At 40.2% G+C, this 18,642-nt stretch overlaps 3 protein-coding genes across 6 annotated transcripts in view; 2 read left to right on the top strand and 1 right to left on the bottom strand.

Moving 5' to 3' along the window:
- The window catches only part of CIBAR1 (CBY1 interacting BAR domain containing 1), a 29,455-nt gene extending 11,784 nt beyond the window's left edge, over nt 1-17,671 (top strand). For 2 of the 4 annotated variants that reach the window (XM_044423776.1, XM_044423774.1), the window contains exon 9: nt 1,548-4,125. In XM_044423776.1, the coding sequence (XP_044279711.1) occupies nt 1,548-1,652 (105 nt within the window). In that variant the 3' untranslated portion in view covers nt 1,653-4,125. Of the gene's footprint in view, nt 1-1,547; nt 4,126-6,552; nt 6,725-17,439; nt 17,529-17,632 lie in introns of those variants that run through there. The other 2 variants (XR_006414042.1, XM_044423775.1) reach the window with 2 other exon arrangements.
- RBM12B (RNA binding motif protein 12B) lies at nt 5,544-12,093 on the bottom strand. Its single transcript, XM_044423773.1, has 3 exons — nt 11,756-12,093; nt 8,857-8,900; nt 5,544-8,285 (listed from the first exon to the last, which is right to left on the bottom strand). The coding sequence occupies exon 3, from the start codon at nt 8,255-8,257 to the stop codon at nt 6,020-6,022; it is 2,238 nt and encodes a 745-aa protein (XP_044279708.1). The 5' UTR covers nt 8,258-8,285; nt 8,857-8,900; nt 11,756-12,093; the 3' UTR covers nt 5,544-6,019.
- Nucleotides 13,670-18,642, top strand: part of TMEM67 (transmembrane protein 67) — a 30,749-nt gene continuing 25,776 nt past the window's right edge. The window contains exons 1-3 of the mRNA XM_044423772.1: nt 13,670-13,856; nt 17,440-17,528; nt 17,633-17,726. Of these exons, the coding sequence (XP_044279707.1) occupies nt 13,670-13,856; nt 17,440-17,528; nt 17,633-17,726 (370 nt within the window). The remainder of the gene's footprint in view (nt 13,857-17,439; nt 17,529-17,632; nt 17,727-18,642) is intronic.

Below are 18,642 nucleotides of genomic sequence, written 5' to 3'. Positions count from 1 at the left end.
GATACTGTACTTTTGTTAATGCAGCTTAAGATCTAAGATTGCATCAAATCTTTTAGCAGCTGCATCACACTGTTGGCCTATGTTGAGCTTCTGATTAATAAAGACATCTACATCATTTTCCCATCTACTGCCACCAAGCCAGGTCTCTGTTCCTTTAATTTTATTCATTGAAATAAATGGCTGTACATTTATCTCTGTTGGTTCTAGTTCAATGTTCCAGACTTTCAGGATGGTTCAAATCTTGATTCTGACTTCTACAGTGTTGGCTATCCCTCCCAACATTATGTCATATCCCCTCTACAGCCCTAAGTCCCAAGATCTACCTACCAGAAGTCTCTGTCAGCACATAATTTATCAGATTGTCAACAAGTATTTTCACAGGAATGATTTATTCTTGATAAACCTATGCTAGTGCCTGCCAATCATAGTATTTCCTTCTAGATGTTAACCGACTGCCAGTTTAGTAATATGCTCTGAAATATCAAAATTATTCAGAGCAAAGGAGAAAGTGGCAAGATAAGTACCACCGAGTAGCATGTATTGGATTCAAATTTGGAAGTGCGCATGGGAAAATTTGTGTATATATTCTTGTAAGAACCTGTACCTTCTGATCTTCCTGGGCAGTATTTAATACTGCTGCTAAGATAAATTATGCTATCTTGCAATAGCATAAGCAGTCTCTGGTACAATGCTGTTTACTGGTGCAACAGGTTTCACAGGGTGTTACAGGATGGTAAACTGTTGCGGGAGGTATCATTCTGTAAATCCAGCTGAAAAATATTGGTATCTTCCTTGGTATTCTGTGGCAATGAAAGTTGTACAAGGTCCTACCCAAATTCTGAAGTGGAAAAGGTTACTACCTTCCTCAGGCCTGACAGAATAGTATCTCCATTAACAGTAATACAACAATCATGGTAACAAAAAAAGTGGTCAGTTCTGTCTGCTGTTGAATACCCTCAAAGCACTTGCATCACTTTTTTTCACTCAGCCAAGCAGCAGCAACAATAAACTACTACTAAATTCTCCAGCAGCAATTTAACATTAGGCTACCTGTTAAGTGTATACAACTCAGTGGTAGAAGTACAGTGGTAACAGTTGTTTGAATATAACTTGAATTGTGGGCATCTTTTTCCCCCCTGTGAAGCAGGAAAAAATCACTAAGAACTGCATCCAACAGAGGGCATGTCTAGAGAAAAAACTGGACAAAGCCAAACCCCCACTTTTGCGACCACTATTTTTTCTCTCCACATAGTGCTAGAAGGCATTCAAATGCATTTCAGATGCATTCTGCTCTTCCAGATGGAACAGGGGCTGCTCCCTGAAAGGCTGAGCATAAATACCATGGGCCATATGAAGATCATTCAGTCACAAGCCACAAATTCCTATCATTGGTATCCTACCACTGCTGTATATTATCACCTACAAACAATGCACAATTTTTACAAGAAATACTGTTTTTAAAAAAGGTAATATTTAAAATGCAAACTATTCTTCAATTCCAACTCAGGTTTATCCATAAGTCTATGATTTGTTATATTCTGTGGTAGCACATTTCTAGGAATCGATTGAAAGAGGAGGAGGAGGAGGAAGAGGATGATGAGGAGGAAGAAGATGAAGATGAGGAATTAGAAACCACCAAAGAAGAAAGATAGCTTTTGAAGCCGTAATTTTTCTTTAAACATTTTTCCTTGTGTTGATGGTTAATCCTAGATGTTAAGACTATCCATTGACATTGCAGTAAAGGATGATTTGATCATTTAAAACAAAATGGTATTTGTTACCTATCTTATGTATTCTTGAGAGTGTGAAATTTAAATGTCTTCTAACAATAGGCTCTTTCAGTAGACACAAAATGAAGGTTATGCCAATTAGTTTAGTTCTGTATATGTATGTGAGGAATTCAGTAAGTTTCAATGAATTTTGTGTGGGTTTCATACATTCCAGAAACCATGCTATCTTTTTAGAATGTCTTCTTAGAAAAAACATTTGCAACCACAAGGGAACAAATTTTCTGGTTTAATTACTAGATCATAGTAACCAAATTCATCTTCATTCTCACAAGCTGTGCAGATTGATTGTGGAAGCAATTTAGCTGCTGGTGAAATTTTCAGAATACAACTGTCTATAATTCTAAAATGCAAGTATTAGAAAGATATTTGTCACAGAACCCTAGCACAACCTCATTCTGCAACATGCCATATACTGAGGGGTGCTGGCAATGGCCAGCAAGCAGATATCTGTGCCTGCTCCTACTAAAGGTCTTTTCTAACAGCTGTTTTAATCTTTAATGTAGTTGAATCTCCTTTACACTTGATTTGAAACAGAAACAATGCAATTAAACTGAGAACTAAACTGTTCTCCATTGAGCTTCAGTACCCTCACTAGAAGTGCCTTCCAGAAGCATAACTTCTAACAACTTATATTTTATTGAAATTTAGATATAGATACAATATAGAAAATGGTGATATTTGGGATGTATTCTCCTTGCAGTATCTCTTTATATGAAAATGTCTGCATGTATTATCAGTATTACAGATGCCAGTATTTCTGCATGAGTTTCAAATTTGCTTGAGACTTCTATTATGGAATATCTAAGCCATTTGGAAATAATAAAAATAAATTCTCTTGTATTAATAAGTATTCATAAAGTAGTAACTTTCCTCAGTCTCATTGATTCTTAAACTGTGATCCTCAATACACTGAGGTAAACTCAAAATCATGGGATTGAGGGAAAGCTGAAAGCTTTTTCCAGAATAAGTGACAAATATTAAATGTACCCTTGATGGAACTGTAATGAACATGCAGGTTAAAGGGGAAGCAAAAGCTCTGAACCAAATGGCTCAAATTCATTTCTATACCTAGAAATGCTTCCCCTTACCTTTCTCCTCACATAATCTAGACAGATGTACTTGACTGTAGTTGACTCATTTCAGAAGAAGCATCTATTCCTATAAGGTATAAATCATAAAGAAATACAGTTGTCTGAAGAACAGCAAACTAAAACAAAGGTCTGCAATACATTAAAGGTTAAGAAGCAGTGGTATTAGTAATATCAGAAAATTAAGCATTATACTGAGCTGCAGTCGTTGGTGGGCTTCCAGTTGTAGATAAATCCACATTAAGAATTAACACTATGCTGCCAACAGTACATTGCTGTGTAATACAATAATCAAGTTTGACAAGCTTTAATAACACAGTATATTATATGCACTATGTTTTCCAGAGAAGCACAATATTCCAGCACAAGGTATTGGCATTTGCTGGAAGTCATTTATATGAATGTCTACATCAGTAGCATAAGCTGAACAGTAGTGCTGAATACTGCCCTAGGACTCTGTTTTATTAAAATCAGGAGTTAAAAATGGATCACTAAGCCATTTTTCCATAGCAAGGCATTAGATGAAGTGTACCCCCTAATCATCTCTACAGACCAAACTGCCCCTTTAACTTTTTTCATCTACACAGGAAAACAGAGTCAAATGCCTTGGTTTTGTGGAGAGCTCTTGTTGAATTCAGAAATAACTCAAGAAGTCTGCTTGGATAGTGGCAGGATGCCCTTGTCTGCTAACCCAGCAAAGTTGTACTCTATTTTGCTCACTGCCCAGTGTTTACTCTTTGGTATGTAAGGTAGGAATTTCCTGCTCAAGACAGTAAGTGCAGGGATCCACAAATTTTGTAGCATCAGGTACTGCATCCAATGTTGGCGTTCAGTTGAGGCCCACATGTTGCTTGCACACTCAACAGACAGGGACTGGAAGACTTGAACCTCCTCTCCCTGCCCACTGAGGGATTAAATAAAAGCTTCTATCCCACTCATCTTGCACCCAGTAATCCCTATGAAGATTGCTGTCCAGCATTTTTCCTTTTGCCCACTTCATCAGCTAGGCTACAGGGAAAACTGGGCACACCTCTGCCAGTTTTGCAGGCCACATGCAATGCATTCACATTCTGTACTCCAGGTTTAAAGCACACTGTACAAGGGTACCTCCCAACTAGCCTGTGCAACTACGGGCTATACCTGCTCTGGGGGAATCATCTTCAGAGTGCCTGGATTGCCTTGGGAAATGTTGCAGAGACTGCCTGTGACTTGAAATCTTGGGGCAGTACAGAGGGATCCTGGCCCTTCAAAAAAAAAAAAAAAACCTTCAATCTTACATCTTGCAAACAAATCAGATCCTTCTCACACACCAGATGACCACCTAGCATCAGAGGATGCAGGCATCTTAAGGTTGAGGATCAGCCAGATGCAGAAGTCCTCATCTGGGGAATAAGCTACTGAGTAAAACTATACTCATGAGTAGCAAGTGCTCACAAGTATGAGAATTATCAGGTGACACAGAAGGCCTGCAGGTGTGCTCTACGTAGGGCTCAGTACTCAGGCTTTAAAGCTTTCATTTCTAGCCACGTTGCTGGAACAATGTGTACCACTCTGCACAGAAAGCTCCTTGCACTTCCCTGATAACCTAGTGCTTCTCTGCACATTCCTGTTTGGATCACCTGTTCTTGTAATTCCATAGAGTTCTGTCTCTACACCACTGCAAGCAAGACGCTAAGCTTTCTGGAATGATTCTGAAGATGCAGATACTCAAAGAAGCAAGTCCTCACAACACTTTTACAAGTTCTTCCACTTTTTAAGATGTTATTTCATCTAACACTCCTTTGTGTTTCTAGTAACACTGGTATCTAACAAAAGCCCCCACCCTGTGGTGCAGAGAGGAGAAGAAAAGGAATGGTAAATCTGCTTAAGAGATGAATCAGGAGGCTTACCAATACAAAGGCTGTGGAGTACCGAAGATCATGTGGGAAATCCAACTCTTCATTATACTCCTAAATCCTTTATAACTATTACCATCCTAGCAGTCCGTTCCTCTTGCAGTTCCTTTCTCCACAGATCTTTCCTGTACCTCCTGTTTCTCTTATCTGCCTTTTAGAAACACTCCACTTGTTAACACACAAGCAGGTTGGCAATGTCAACTACCATTGCTCTAAAATTTGGGAAGCCTCGGAATTGACATGAACGATCAATAATTACTAATCACAATGTTTCCAGTATCAGATTAATATGCCTCCACATGCCAGTTTCTAGGAATGTAAGCTGAAGAATATTGTTGCACTGATGTCCCGCTTATGTGTCTTCCATAGTCATGACTGGCAGCAATGCAAATTCACTGTTGGGCTAAATCAGAGCAGTCTGATCCAGCATCCCTGTTATGTTCTTAGCTTAGGCCATTCTAACCAATAGCCATAAAGATTGCTATTCTTAGGAAATAAGTTGACTTGTACTACCTAACTTGAATATTTCTGGTTATCAGCAAACTTAATGTTTTGAGTTCCATAGACCACATCTACGAACTGGTTTTAAAAAGTAGTAGTCCTCTTCTAGTATTATCAACATGTTATCTTTGATTGCACATAATCTGTAAACTTTAGAGGTGCAGATACAGTCTACATTTATTTTCTGGCAAAGTGTAGCATTAGTTTTATCTGGACTCTCGAATGTTATTGGATATGAATAGGCAACACAGAAGTAATAATTCACATAGTACAGTTTATGTGCTTTTATTTCAAAAGGAATGTCGAGCTGATATTAACAAAAAGTATTCCAGATACCACAGAATATGACAGTGGGCAAAAATCCAAAATCTGTGGATCACCTTGTTAGTATATACATGGGTGACACAATCTATGCTTTGTAATAGCTCTGAACTGTGTCAATTCATTTAGACAAACTAAATGTGCATGCAGCTATGGAATGAACAAAATGCATGCAATGCCATATTTTTATATTAAAATATGCATACTGCAAGGCAACACCTTGCAGAACTGTGAAGATGATCCAATATGATCTTTAAAGCCCTGATTCAACTCTAAAAAGTCTGCTGAAACTTTAAAATTGGACTGAACTAATTACAAACAGCTCAATGTGACTTCTTTCATTTTCCAAGTAAAAATGTTGCTGTTATTTTGCGTGTATTAATACTATAAAGGTCTTCACTTTGTCTCCTAGGCATCTTCTCATCTACACCAAACTTAACCTGACTTTACGTTGGCCAATTGGCCTATCGTTTAGTTCATTAACAGCAGCTACTGCCTCATTATAATTTATCAGGGCAATAACAGCTTCACCAGAAGACATACCATATTCATTCTCATTCACAGAAAGAGATTCTGGTATGATCTTATAGCCATGGAAAAAATCCAAAATTTCATTAGGAGAAGCTCGAAATGGTATATTCTTTAATTTAATCAGTGTGACATGATCTGAGCCACCTCTGAAATTAGAGTCAGACATAAAGTGCCTATCCGGAAAACTTCCAGGAATACCTTCGCCAAACTCTGTAAATGGGGGAGGGCCTCTAAAATTATCAGGAGAATAGATAAATTCATCCGATGGGCATCTATAATCATGCTTTAAGTTACTCTGAGTGGACGGTTCTGGTGAGCCAGCTGAGTAGAAGTGTTCATCTTTTTCATATGCATGAAGATGACTCTGCATCTTTTCATCTGACATCAGTGAAACATTAATACCAAACTCTTGCATTTGCTCCTCAGGTATACATCTTAGGAGTACCTCTGTTCCCAAAAACCGCCGACGATTTAAGCTTTCAGCCTTCCGTGCTTCATCTTCAGATCTGAATTTGACCAATGCTTCTCCCAGTCCAATTCCTTTGTCATCATAAAGTAAATAAATATTTCTATCATCAATATTAAATCCTGCAAAGAACTTCTGTACTTCAACATTTGTCACATCAAATGGAAAGTTTCTTACATATACACATGTTTTTGAAACAGAATACCCATCACGATTACTTTTTTCCTTTACATGGTGATGTCTTTCTGGTGATCTTTTAGTTACGGAAGATCCAGTTAACTGATACACCGTTGTTTTGGAAATTGGGAAAATGTGCACTTGTCGACCAAAAAGTCCATGCTTATGAAGACTTAAAGCAGCCTGATAGGCTTTCTCTGATTTGAACATCACAACTGCATCCTTGTTACGTGTTTCATTATCATGTGGCTTTAAGAATGTAATCTGGTTGCTAGTTACATTTGAGTCTCCAAAGAATACCATCAAATCTCTCTTCTCAACAGCAGCAGACAGATTTTTAATATGTATATAATACTCTCTGTTATGAGGTGAATAAGATCGGTTTGATTCACAGAAAGGTGAACGAGAACGTGTTTTTACCCTCCTTGGAGGTGACCGCAAATGGGTGCGTGTTGTAACTCTCCTTAGAGGAGACCGTGAATGGGTGCGTGATGTAACTCTCCTTGGCGGAGACCGTGAATGAGTACGTGACATAACTCTCCTTGTTGGAGACTGTGAATGGGTATGTGACATAATCCTCCTTGGAGGAGACCGTGAACGTGTGCGTTTTCTTGAGGATGAGTAGCTTGATTCTCTTCTTGAGTGTTCTCTGCTTGAAGAATAGAATTCTTTATTCAGTTTGTGATCAAAATGTTCAGTGTTGAAAGAATAATCCATCTTTTCATGCAGTCTTCCACCATATTTAATCCATGTTCCTTCATTAGAGGGGTGCACTTCTATAAATCTTGCACCCATATACTCCCTATTACGTTGTAGCCCTTTTCTGGCATCATTTGACGTAGCAAATTTTACCACACCATCTCCATTGTTTCGACCATTGCTCTGTAGCAGGATCACTTCCTCCACTTGTAATCCAGAGAAGAAAGTGAACACATCATCTTCTGTTGAAGAATAAGGCATGCCACGTATAAATACGTAAACATTGTCTGACTCTCCCCTGGGCTGATTATAATTTGATTTTGAAACATCCATATTGCTGTGTCGAGAGCCATTTGAATGAAAGTCACGCTCCACAGGATCCATAGAATCATACCTTGATTTACTAATTCCTTTCTTAATAGCTGCAACTAAATTTGAAAGGTTGCCAACTCCAGATGCTCCTGAGTTGCTGGAAGCTATTCGCCTTGACCCAGTTAGTGTCTCTCTTCCACCACGATCAAATCTTTTCCTATTAATTTCTATTATATTCTGCATTTCTGTCTTGCTGCTGAGAAAAAATTCTATACGTGAATTTTTAATATATCCTCCTGAATAGCTCATTGCTTGTCGTGCATCTTCATCTGTTGAAAATATAATAAAAGCTTCCCCCTTTTCTCCTCCAATGATATGTACACCTCCATCAGGAATATTCAATCCTGAGAAGAAACGGCGAATATCTGCAGAACCCGCAACAACAGGAAGCCCCTGTAAACGGATGACTACAGCCATTCTGAGCTCAACCCACAGCAATAATCACCTGTGGACAAAAAGGTATACATGATAGCAAGCCTTTAGTACACAGGGAAAGTGCTATACCTCAAGCTATAGATTTTAAAACAAAAAGCCCTGCCTTGATCCAGGTATATGAAAACAAAAAATAATTCCATCATTTGGAATAATAGGAAGCCTATTTTAATCTGAAAGCTTGCAAACATAGCAAACTGAAATCGTCAACAGTTCCACAAACGTTCCCAGTCATAAAAGCCCTATTGGTCAAAACATATCAAAATTTTCACAGAATATATCGCAGTCCATTCGAATTGCTATGAAGACTTCAAATGACAGATCAAGGCGGTCCCATGCCATCTGATATCAAACAACTAGAAAGATCTATGTCAAAAGTTTTCTTATCACTTCCAAGCAACTCATACTGACGTCTATTAGATTTAGCCATCACGTTCTATCAGCAGACTAGCCCACCTCAATGAAGCAAATTCAGAAATCCTTTTCTTGTGAATAGGGAATCCAAATGCATATCTTCCTTTCCATCCATACATTTGGAAGAAAAAATCTTGGACAACAGAAGCATTAACCTTTTAGAAGCTTACCTGTTTCTTCCTGGAAGATGATAAAGTCTGTGAAATCAACTTAACTGTGGAAAGAAAATGAAACATAATTAATGGCTAAGAACTAGCTTTACAAATTATGCCACATTACTGTGGAGTATCCATAACCATGGTCAACATTAATAAGTCAGTAAGAAATAAAAAGTGATGGTCCTTTTCCATTCCAGAGATGCAGAAAATAATTATGAATAACCAATTTCAATTGAATAGGATCTTGGCTTGTGTATCCATTTTAGGAGGATGTTCTTACATTCTGATTAAACTGATTTCAGCACACAATGAAAAGATTAATCTTCAAGAGATGAACATGTATATAAAACCTCTCCTTAATGTCTGTAGGCCTTGAAAGATGAAGTCTCACACAAAAATAGAGGCATCCAGTTCTTCTGAAATCTTTTTTTCCTCCAAAGTGTGGCAAGATGTTCACCAGTGAGTGAATTTCGCAATGCAAATACGATCGTTTTAAGAAAAATAAATCCAAAAATCAGAAATTCCAAGAAAATGTTTCATTCTAGTTCTTCCACAGATGCATGTCACCACATCATGTCCAGAAAAATCCAATATAATATCTCTGTAGTTTAGAATATGAACATGAATAAACTGCAAAATTTAAAGTTCACAATGTGTTGACTACCTCCAGAAAAATCTGTGTGTGACCTTGCCAAGTCAATCTTTCCATAAGCTATGTAAAAGGAGAAAGTAACAGAAAATTATGCAGCTCAATCCTGCGTAAATTAACCTGGTAATAAGTTCCAATGAATTCACCAGATCTTACTCAGAAATAAGCATACACAAAACTGCAGGCCTAATTAGTGACAAAACAACCTACAGTCTAATACTTTAACACAGGAACACAGTCAATTTTAAATGTTCTTCTAACAAATCATTATTACTAGAAGTCAAGTCATCTGTGACTAATTTGCAGGACCAAAAAGGTCAAAGACTGAAACTTCTCACTCTCAACCAATTCCAAAAATAAGTCAAGAACCAACCTTTCATTCACACAAAAGCACTAAATACAATCTGAGCTGTTCTATCAAAACATCTTTTATTCTGAGAAGACTGATCTGTGTGCTCTAGCAGAGATACCCATATCACAGAGAAATCAATGGCCATATTCCCATTGATATTAATGGAGATGGAAAACAATCCATTACCCACAGGCTCAATGCAGCAATTTCATATTCTGAGGCATAAACTACATAAAAACTCCTGCTGAGGAACCAGTGACAACTATTCTAAAAGTTTCATTGGCAACCACAAAGAACCAATTATATTTAATGATCAAAATATACCTTGCCTCCCAGTTTCAACAAGGACCTCCATGGCAGCTAAGATGTATATAAGGCAAGTTTTAGTAGATCTGAGGCCTTAACTGAACAAGATCCAAGGTTAGAAGTTGACTATGCAGCAACTCCTAGCTATCGAGTATAGATAAGGCATGTAATGATTTAGATGAGTAACATAGAAGAGATAAAGATATGTAACATCCAATAAGTAGTTAAGGCTACATCTTATACCACTTAACTGGGACTAACTCCACCTGAACTCAGTAGGTCTTACTTCTGAGTTGCCATGTATGGAATTGCACTGTGAAGCTACTATCCAAGGCACGCTTCCCCAAGTCTAAGTCCCACTGCAAAGACATCCTTCTCAGAAGAACAGCACTACCAATCTCCAAAGCAGCACTTCAAACACTAACTTGTGAGTTTATGGAAGATCTAAGTAGCTTCCAAAGGAAAAAGAGAAAAAACATATTATATTATCCAATGTACACAGATGTTTAAGTGTTTCCATGGAGGAGATGGAATAGATGCAGAATGGTCAGTCCCAGTCAAAAAAAAAAAAAAAAAACCTTGCGCATTTTATTCTTGTATAATTGTGAGGAAGTTAAGAGGAAGCTACAGTATCATTTCCTGTTAAAAGTTCCATGTATTCGCCTCTACTTGAACTATTTCTTCATGTCATCGCTATCAGAAAAGTTTCTGCTCTGCTCCTCCTGAGATGATTTGTCAATTTGTTCATTTGTAGAATAATGAACATAGGACAATTCTGAGATATCAGGTATGCTGACTTCAACAACCATGTCAGGAATATCATTCACTGTATGTCAGAAGTAGGTAAAATATGTCCTTTTGAGCAGCAAATATTTTTTTCATTTCCTGCCCCCGAGTCAATGGGTGCCTATCAGAGCAACCAATCATGTAATAGCTTCAAGGCAGCCACCAGGAGACAAAATCACTTGATAAAATAAGATGTGAATAAGAGCAGATTTTTCTTAGTCCAGTGTAGTCTTCACATGCCCGTTCCTGTAAAATTCCACAACTCTCCTAGTGAAAACGGATTCAGAATGGTCCAGTGCGCTCCAAGATACTGTAATTAACCCAATCAACCAAGCAGACGTGATATAAGAAATGTTGTGCCTTGGAGAACAAAAGAAAATAAGTTCCAAGTCCGAGATTACCTTCACCGGATACAGAGTAACTGATCAAACCAACAACCTTAAATAGAGATGCAATTCTTCTCTTCCACTGGCGGACTCATCACCACGACTTGGAAGGCACGCGCAAAATAATCACCTTGTATATATGTATGTATAAGCCAAAGAGAAACAGATGTGCTCGACCTTTCCTCCGACGGTCACCAGTGTCACCCTGGTACCGATCACTCCAAAATTAATCGACCTTCAAATACCACCCACCAGAATATCCCTCGGCCCAAACATGCTACACAGCAGTAGCAGGCATCGTAGGTAATCTGAGGAGAGCGCGGGAGATTCCTGCAGCCGAGAGGGCCACCACCAAAGCCAGCCTCGCCTCATCTTACACTCGTAAACGCACGCACGCGCGCATCAACACTGCAACAGTTCACTTCTACTAACCAGGCCCGTCTGAGGCGCATGAACCTGCGAGAGCGACTCGGCTTCTCAGGGGAGGAGAGGAAACACACCGCGCATCTATCTAAGGTCGTCAGGCGAACTCCGCGGCCTCTTCCCAGGGGCTTTTCCCTTTCCTCGCCGGATCCGCCCAAAGGGCAACGGCGGCTCTAGGGCAGAGGCGTCGCGTCCCGCCCGCAAGCAACAGGGCGTACTCGCTCCGCGCTCCAGTTTACAAGCACAATGTCCGCCAGTGACAAAATGGCAGCCTGGCTCCGACAGCTCTCCGAGACCAACTCCAGAGAGCAACGGACGACAGCTTGCTTCGCGCACACCCACAAAGGCTCAGACGACCCGAAACACGCATGCGTGCGCGATAACGGAAGCTCAAGAACTTGCCAATCCTTCGCCTTTGTCCCGGTATCTTCCGGTAACAACTAGGCATGCGTGCAAGGAGGAGGCAAAATTGAAGGTTTGCAGATTGGTTCATCGGAACGAATGGAGATTTTTTTTTCTGATTGACTTTCCTAGGAATAGGATCTGTGCTGTGTCTTCATAGTGGGATTGTTGACCAAATGGTCCGTGTCCTGATGTGTGTATGCCCAAAATATACAACAGAGGAAGGAATAAAGGATGTATTCTCGAAAATAACCGGCTACTAACGAATCGTTCCAGATGGCGCACCTGAGCAATCCTCACTGAGCACTTTTATGCATTGATCATTAAAGTTAACACCTGCCAATGGGTTAGAGAAGTACAAAGTTATATTGGCATGATATTTTCCACTTGCATACAAAAGAAGATGCTCCAAAGGAGGGGGGAGGATGGGATGCTATTACACAGAAGAGGAAGACGATAAGGTGGGCTGGTTGAATTGCCCTTTTTTAGAGCTGCTGTTATCTGTCAAGTGCCAACTAGCTTTCTCTGAAATGGTGCCTGGTTAGTGTCAGCTACATTTCAAGGATGCACACATGCTGATTTCTAGGAAAGTGTTTTTTTTTCTGGATTGGTTATGTGTCAATGGTTGCATGATTATACCTGTGTAAGTTATACCTATTGATTTGTATATCAAGACTGTGAAAAGTTAGACAGTTTTCTTAAATGCGAAATAAATATAAGTGGCTATTTGGCCTTGTCTTTACCATAGACAACGTACAGTGTTTCTATTTGTAAAAGGAAGGTAGTCGAATCCCCTGCTTCACTTCCACTTTTGGCCACCCATCTGGCTGCAGACCTGTACTTTTCCAGTTTAGCAAAGGTGACTTGACATGCTAACTTAAAGGAATAAAAAATGAAAAGAGGTTTCAGATCCTATTATTTGTGCATCTTCTTTTTGGTATCCTTTATCATTCCTTTAAAAGTAATTTATAACTAGCATCTCTCAGATAAACTGTGATTGATCATATATCTGCAATAATGTCAAGTGAGCTTTGTTTTTACGTAGGTGTGTTTATGGCTTGGTGTGAAATATCCATCTCGAAATTTAATCCAGTCCTATGATTTCCGTTCTGATGTGGATAATTATAAAGCGATTAGAGTTGCAACACTATACAATAAACTGAGAGTGATCCCAATTGAATTAAGTGGCGATTTAGTTCTGAGTAGACATACAGAGGATTGCACTGTGAATTGATTGCTTGGGAATATACATTTTCAAATGGAGTCACCTTATCGCTTTAAATATCAACAAATGCATAACAGACCTTCGTGTCCAGAAACCTTAGTTGAAGGTATTATTTTGAAGATTACATTGTACATATAATTGAGGCGTGTTCTTCATTTCTTCCGATATCTTTTTAACCAAGCGAATTAAGACAGTCTTTCCTTGCTTATTTTGAACCTTCTGAGTTGCCATAGGATGCCGAAGAAGCTAGTGGCTGCGTCACTGCACTAGGGGGCGGGATTGAGGCTTCAGTAGCCATGGTGATGCCAAGGTGCCGTGTTGGCATGGCGCTCCTTTTGCTGTTCTTAAGCGCGGGACTTTCGGACGGGCAAGGCTTCTACCTCCCCTTGCACCGGCCACAGGGCTGCGATGGGTCTCATTACTTCAATATCGCTAGTTTGGCTTGCGGACAGTGCGGAGCCTTCCAGAGAAAAAGTGCTCGGGGTGAGGCGACCGCGACTCAAGCTAATCCTCCAGGAGGGGCCGCCGGCTCTGACCTCTTACTAGCTGCTTCTGAGGAGGAGGAGGAGGAGGAGGAGGAGGAGCAGCCCCGGTCACCAGTGCCGGTGGAAGAAGGCTCCGGAGATTCAGACCCTTATCCCGCTCCTCCTCCTCCTCAGAGTCAGCGGGAGGCCGTGCAGACCTGGCTTGCGCTCAGTGCCATCAGAGACCTGGGTGGGGCGACCCTTTTTAGTTCGAAGACCGAATTTCAATCCGGGAAAGGTTGGAACGGGTAGCAGGTAATTTTAGACTCTGGACTTAGTGATTTTAGGTTGGGAAGGCAGCAGTTTAGGCAAAGATGTGTATTATTTCAGTTGAGAAGATCATAACGGACATTTCTATTTTTGCCCACGCACTCGCGTATATACAGCAGGGTTCTGTGCTTAACAACGGATTCTGTGTTTTTGATATGTTAGAACAAATCGTACATAAGCAATAAAATTAAAATAAAACATTCTGTATGCAACCGTGATTTTTTTTAAAGAAAAATCTTCTATGCATGTACAGCTTTGCACTTTTAAACTCCCTTTAAAACAGCGTGACTGCATGAGTTTGCTCTGGTAAATGTATTTATTTGGGAACAAGATTTGTTGCTGCTGCTGCTGTTGTAAAAAGAGATGCTACATTTTAAAGTATAACTAAAATCCTAAAATTATCATCTTTGTATATATGTTGCCTGACCCATTTTAGAAAGGATGCTGTGCTGGATTTTAGCTGTGGGATTTCAACAAGCCCATGCTTGTCTAGGTGCTGATGCCTCATCCTCTTGAGGGTCATTTGGAAGACTCCTAGGCTGCTGGCCACCTGGACTTTTGCTGCAAAGTTCATATCTGCATACAGCACTATGGGGGAGTGTGCATTAGTTCTGTGGTTGGGGACAAAATGTGTTTCTGATTTTAAGTCAATTCAGATGTAAGCGGGAAAACTTCTGCATGTTTGCTCAATAGTAAATATGGGCAGTATGTCTACTCTCAAGAGCCTGGCTTATGTTTGTATGCTTTAAGCAGGAATAAATCAATAAAAGCCAAGTCTATGCATATTTACCCATATATAGAAATAAATACATGTCTGCAAACAAACAGGGCAATCCTCTGCATGTCTACTCAAAGAGAAGCAGGACTGGCTCAGCAGCTTCCTCCTTGGTCCCTGACCTCTTCCTATTAGGGAAAGCACTTGTCTGTGATCAACAGCTTTTCTTGGCTTGTAAGAGAAGCAAGTATACTCTGAAGGAGAAACTAGTTGACCGGTGTGGTTTCCCAAGCTTTTCCATGTTGACTTGGAATCTTACCGTATCCGGTGTGTCTTCACTTCCAAGTACATCTATATAAGGACTGAAGCTTTACTAGCTCCTCCTGAAACGGATAAATGACAGTTTCAAGGAGCAGCCAGTTTGGTCTGTCACCTGCCCTGTTCTATGCAGGCATTGCAACCCACATGGACAGATGGCTGCTTTTTGCCATCTGGCTACCCAGAGGAGGCTTTCAGATGAAACTAATCAGCAACATGCAACAATTCCATCTTTTTTATCTTAACATATTTTGCAGGAGGAAAAAAGATGGAAAAAGCAGTGGGAAAGCAAGGGAAGATTCTGAGTGATCATCCATATATGGGTGTGCTCAAAATTCTCTAAATGAGACAGGACAATCAGCTTATCTCAAAGTACCCCAAAGAGAGAGTGAATAAGCACAGTAGGAGATTAAGTGGCTGTGGTTGCTCCAAATGCTAAAGTAAAGCTACTTCTGATCACTCAGACCAGGATTATTTTTATAATAGTTATATTGTACTTCATATTTATTATACTTCATATTTATGAAGTAACAGAGAGGAAAGGGAAGGCAGACGTAAACGGGAAGGTTCTGCAGTTGTTTCTGTTCTGTATATTTTGGCTAGGTGGCAGTGTTCTCTCGATGTTTTAGAGAGGACTGCTGCTTGCTGCCATCAGTGCTCACCTGCCCTCAGTGGACCTTTTCCTTCTGGGTAGCATTGAGTGCCGGGCACAGCAATGTTGTTGCCTGGCAAGCAGACATCTTTGCTATTTACTACTCCGGATGAACAAGCAAGGAGTCATTGCTACTCCATAGTCACTCAGCTCCCTTCTACCTGTATATAGCATGGCAGCTGAGACTGATGCAGCCCCAGGTACCACACAATAGGTATGTTCACTAGCTGTAGTTTAAAGTCCTGGCCAGTTCAGTTCCCAAAGGTGAATTCAGCTGCCTTGTCGCAATATTCACTGCAGCCCAGAGGGAGAGGGGTCAGGTAGAGAAGGTGACCTACAGACCCTGCTCAGCTCCAGTGGACTTGCTGGCTGTATGTGATTGGAGGCATGCTCCCTGGGACATGTGGCAGGTTCTGGTTGCAATACAGGGGCTTTTTCTAGCCTCTGCTGGTTTCTCACCTCTTTACCACCCTACCTGTTCTGGACAGAGCACTGGTTGCCTAGCAGGCCCATCAGTTCTCACTTTTAGCTGCCTAGGGGCTGGGTGCAGGTCAGTGAACAGGACTGCTGATGTTCTCTGGTAAACACCACCTCTTCCTATTATTAATTTCATATCTATACCATTCCACAGCTTGCTGGCAATTTACAATAATCCAGTCATTACTTGACGGGATTTCTTCCTTTGGCCCTAGCAACTCACATATCTTGGATAGTTTAGAGAAAGAGAGCAGATGAAAAAGCAAGTGGAGGTTTGCAGTGTCTGCACAGAAGCACCTCACCCATGCTCTCCATCGGGTCAGTGCAGTAGGAAGCCACAGCACTCCAAATTGCTGCACTGCCTGGAAGGGCAGGTATGTTTAGGCAGTAACTGCTTGTGCAGGTGAATGCCAATAGCACTGTAAGGGACAGTCACTATCTACACCCTGTTTCTAGTGTTTGGGATTGCTCCCTTATGTTTGCCTCCCTCAATCAGGTATGCTCCTGCCTTTTGAAAACTGCTGTAGAACATCAATGTCAGAATGGCATGGTGGCAGAAATTAATGTATTCAACTTCTAACCTGCCCCATGACTTAGTTTGGGAGGGTACACTAAGTTAAAATCAGAATCAAAACAAAAACAAGTCACCAGCAAAAGTCAAAACCCTTAAGGCACATGAAACCAAAGTAAGTCAAAGCCCATCTTGAAAGTTGTATGTAATAGTGGTGGTGGTAATAATGCTTTTAAATACTCTATATCCTTATCTCCACATTTTTTAATATACTGCTCTGTCAAGAAGCTTACATGTCCCCCTGGTTCCCACTTACTTTATTATCACAGCAGCACTGTTCAGTAAGTTAGACTGGGTGTGTAACTGGTCCAGGATCACAGAGTTAACTTAATAGCTGAGGCGGGGCTTTTGAACTTGAGTCTTCCCAATAAAGAGTCCAGCACAAACCACTGGACTACCCAGAACTGTCAGGAACTTTGGAAATTTCATGAAAATCTATAAAAGTCATTAAAGTCAGTCATTTAGGACATACAAAAGAGAGATAGCTCTGTTAAAACTCAGATTATGGCGTCTATAACAAGTTATTTTATATCTTTCAGGTACTTCATGTGCTTGTCTACCAGGTTTCAAGCTAGTTTCTGATAATGGTGGAACATCGATCACATGTGAAAAATGTCCAGACAGCATGGTAATTATTATATAAAGCTAAGTGGCTTCTGTTTTAAATAATGTACAGGTGCATCTTTCTCTTATGCTATAGTGATCTTTGAATTATCTTAATGTTTTGATTAGAATGGTGTTACCCAAGATGGATGGAACTGCATAACTTGCCCTAAGGGTTTAACAGCTGAAGGAAAATGCAGATGTGCTATTAATGAGATCTTGGGTAAGACTTCTGTGAAGTTATTCATTGTGTCATAAAATATGATTTTTCTAGAAAAGAAAGCCAATTTGACATTTTATATAGGTTGTATCCAACCTTTTTTTTCTGTGCACAGAGGAAACTTCTCTTCAGAAATGGAGAGTTGCCTACACAGAAGGGGTCTTCGATCTTTTTGTTGCATTTCTGAGGAGAAAATGTAGCAAAAACATATCCCCTTACACCAAATGTCATACTTTATTTGGGGGCATATAGTTGTTATGATTATTATGCTTTTGGTATCTCAACTTAAATGAAAACTTTCATGAAGAATTTTCTTATAATGCAGTATAGGAGACGCATAACTGAAAATAATCCTAGAACTCTTGGTATGCTCCAGCCAATCATACTAGCTGGGATATGCTGGGAGTTTTAGGGCAATTTTTCATCTAAACACATAGGATTGCATGTTAAGCTGCTTTATGTTACCCAGGCAACTGGTCTATCTGACTCAGCACTGAGTAGTCTGATTGGAGTAGCTTTCCAAGGCTTCTCTATTTCCTGCAGTTCTTTTATCCAGAGTGGGGAACCTATGGTCTTTAAAACGTTCTTGGGCTTTCAGTTCCCATCAGCACCAGCCAGTATGGCCAACAGTGAAGAATGATGGTAGTTTTTTGTAAAAACATCTGGATGGCCCGAGGTTCTCCACTCTTGTTTTAATCCTTGAACATGCCAAGAATTGAAACTGGAACCTGCAGAGAGCCAGTGTGGTGTAGTGTTAAGAGCATGGGACTGGGATTTGGGTGACCTGGATTCTAGACCTGTTTGGCCATGGAACCAACTGGGTGACTTTGGACCAGTCACAGATTCTTGAGTCCAAGCTACTCCACAGGGTTGTTGTGGGGATAAGATTGAGAGCAGGAGAAGGAGAACGATGTAAACT

The sequence above is a fragment of the Varanus komodoensis genome, unplaced genomic scaffold (assembly GCF_004798865.1).
Source record: "Varanus komodoensis strain SLA01 unplaced genomic scaffold, ASM479886v1 scaffold14_1, whole genome shotgun sequence".
NCBI lineage: Eukaryota > Metazoa > Chordata > Lepidosauria > Squamata > Varanidae > Varanus > Varanus komodoensis.
Note: the sequence above shows the minus strand (reverse complement) of the source record. Positions and strands in the feature narration are given on the sequence as shown.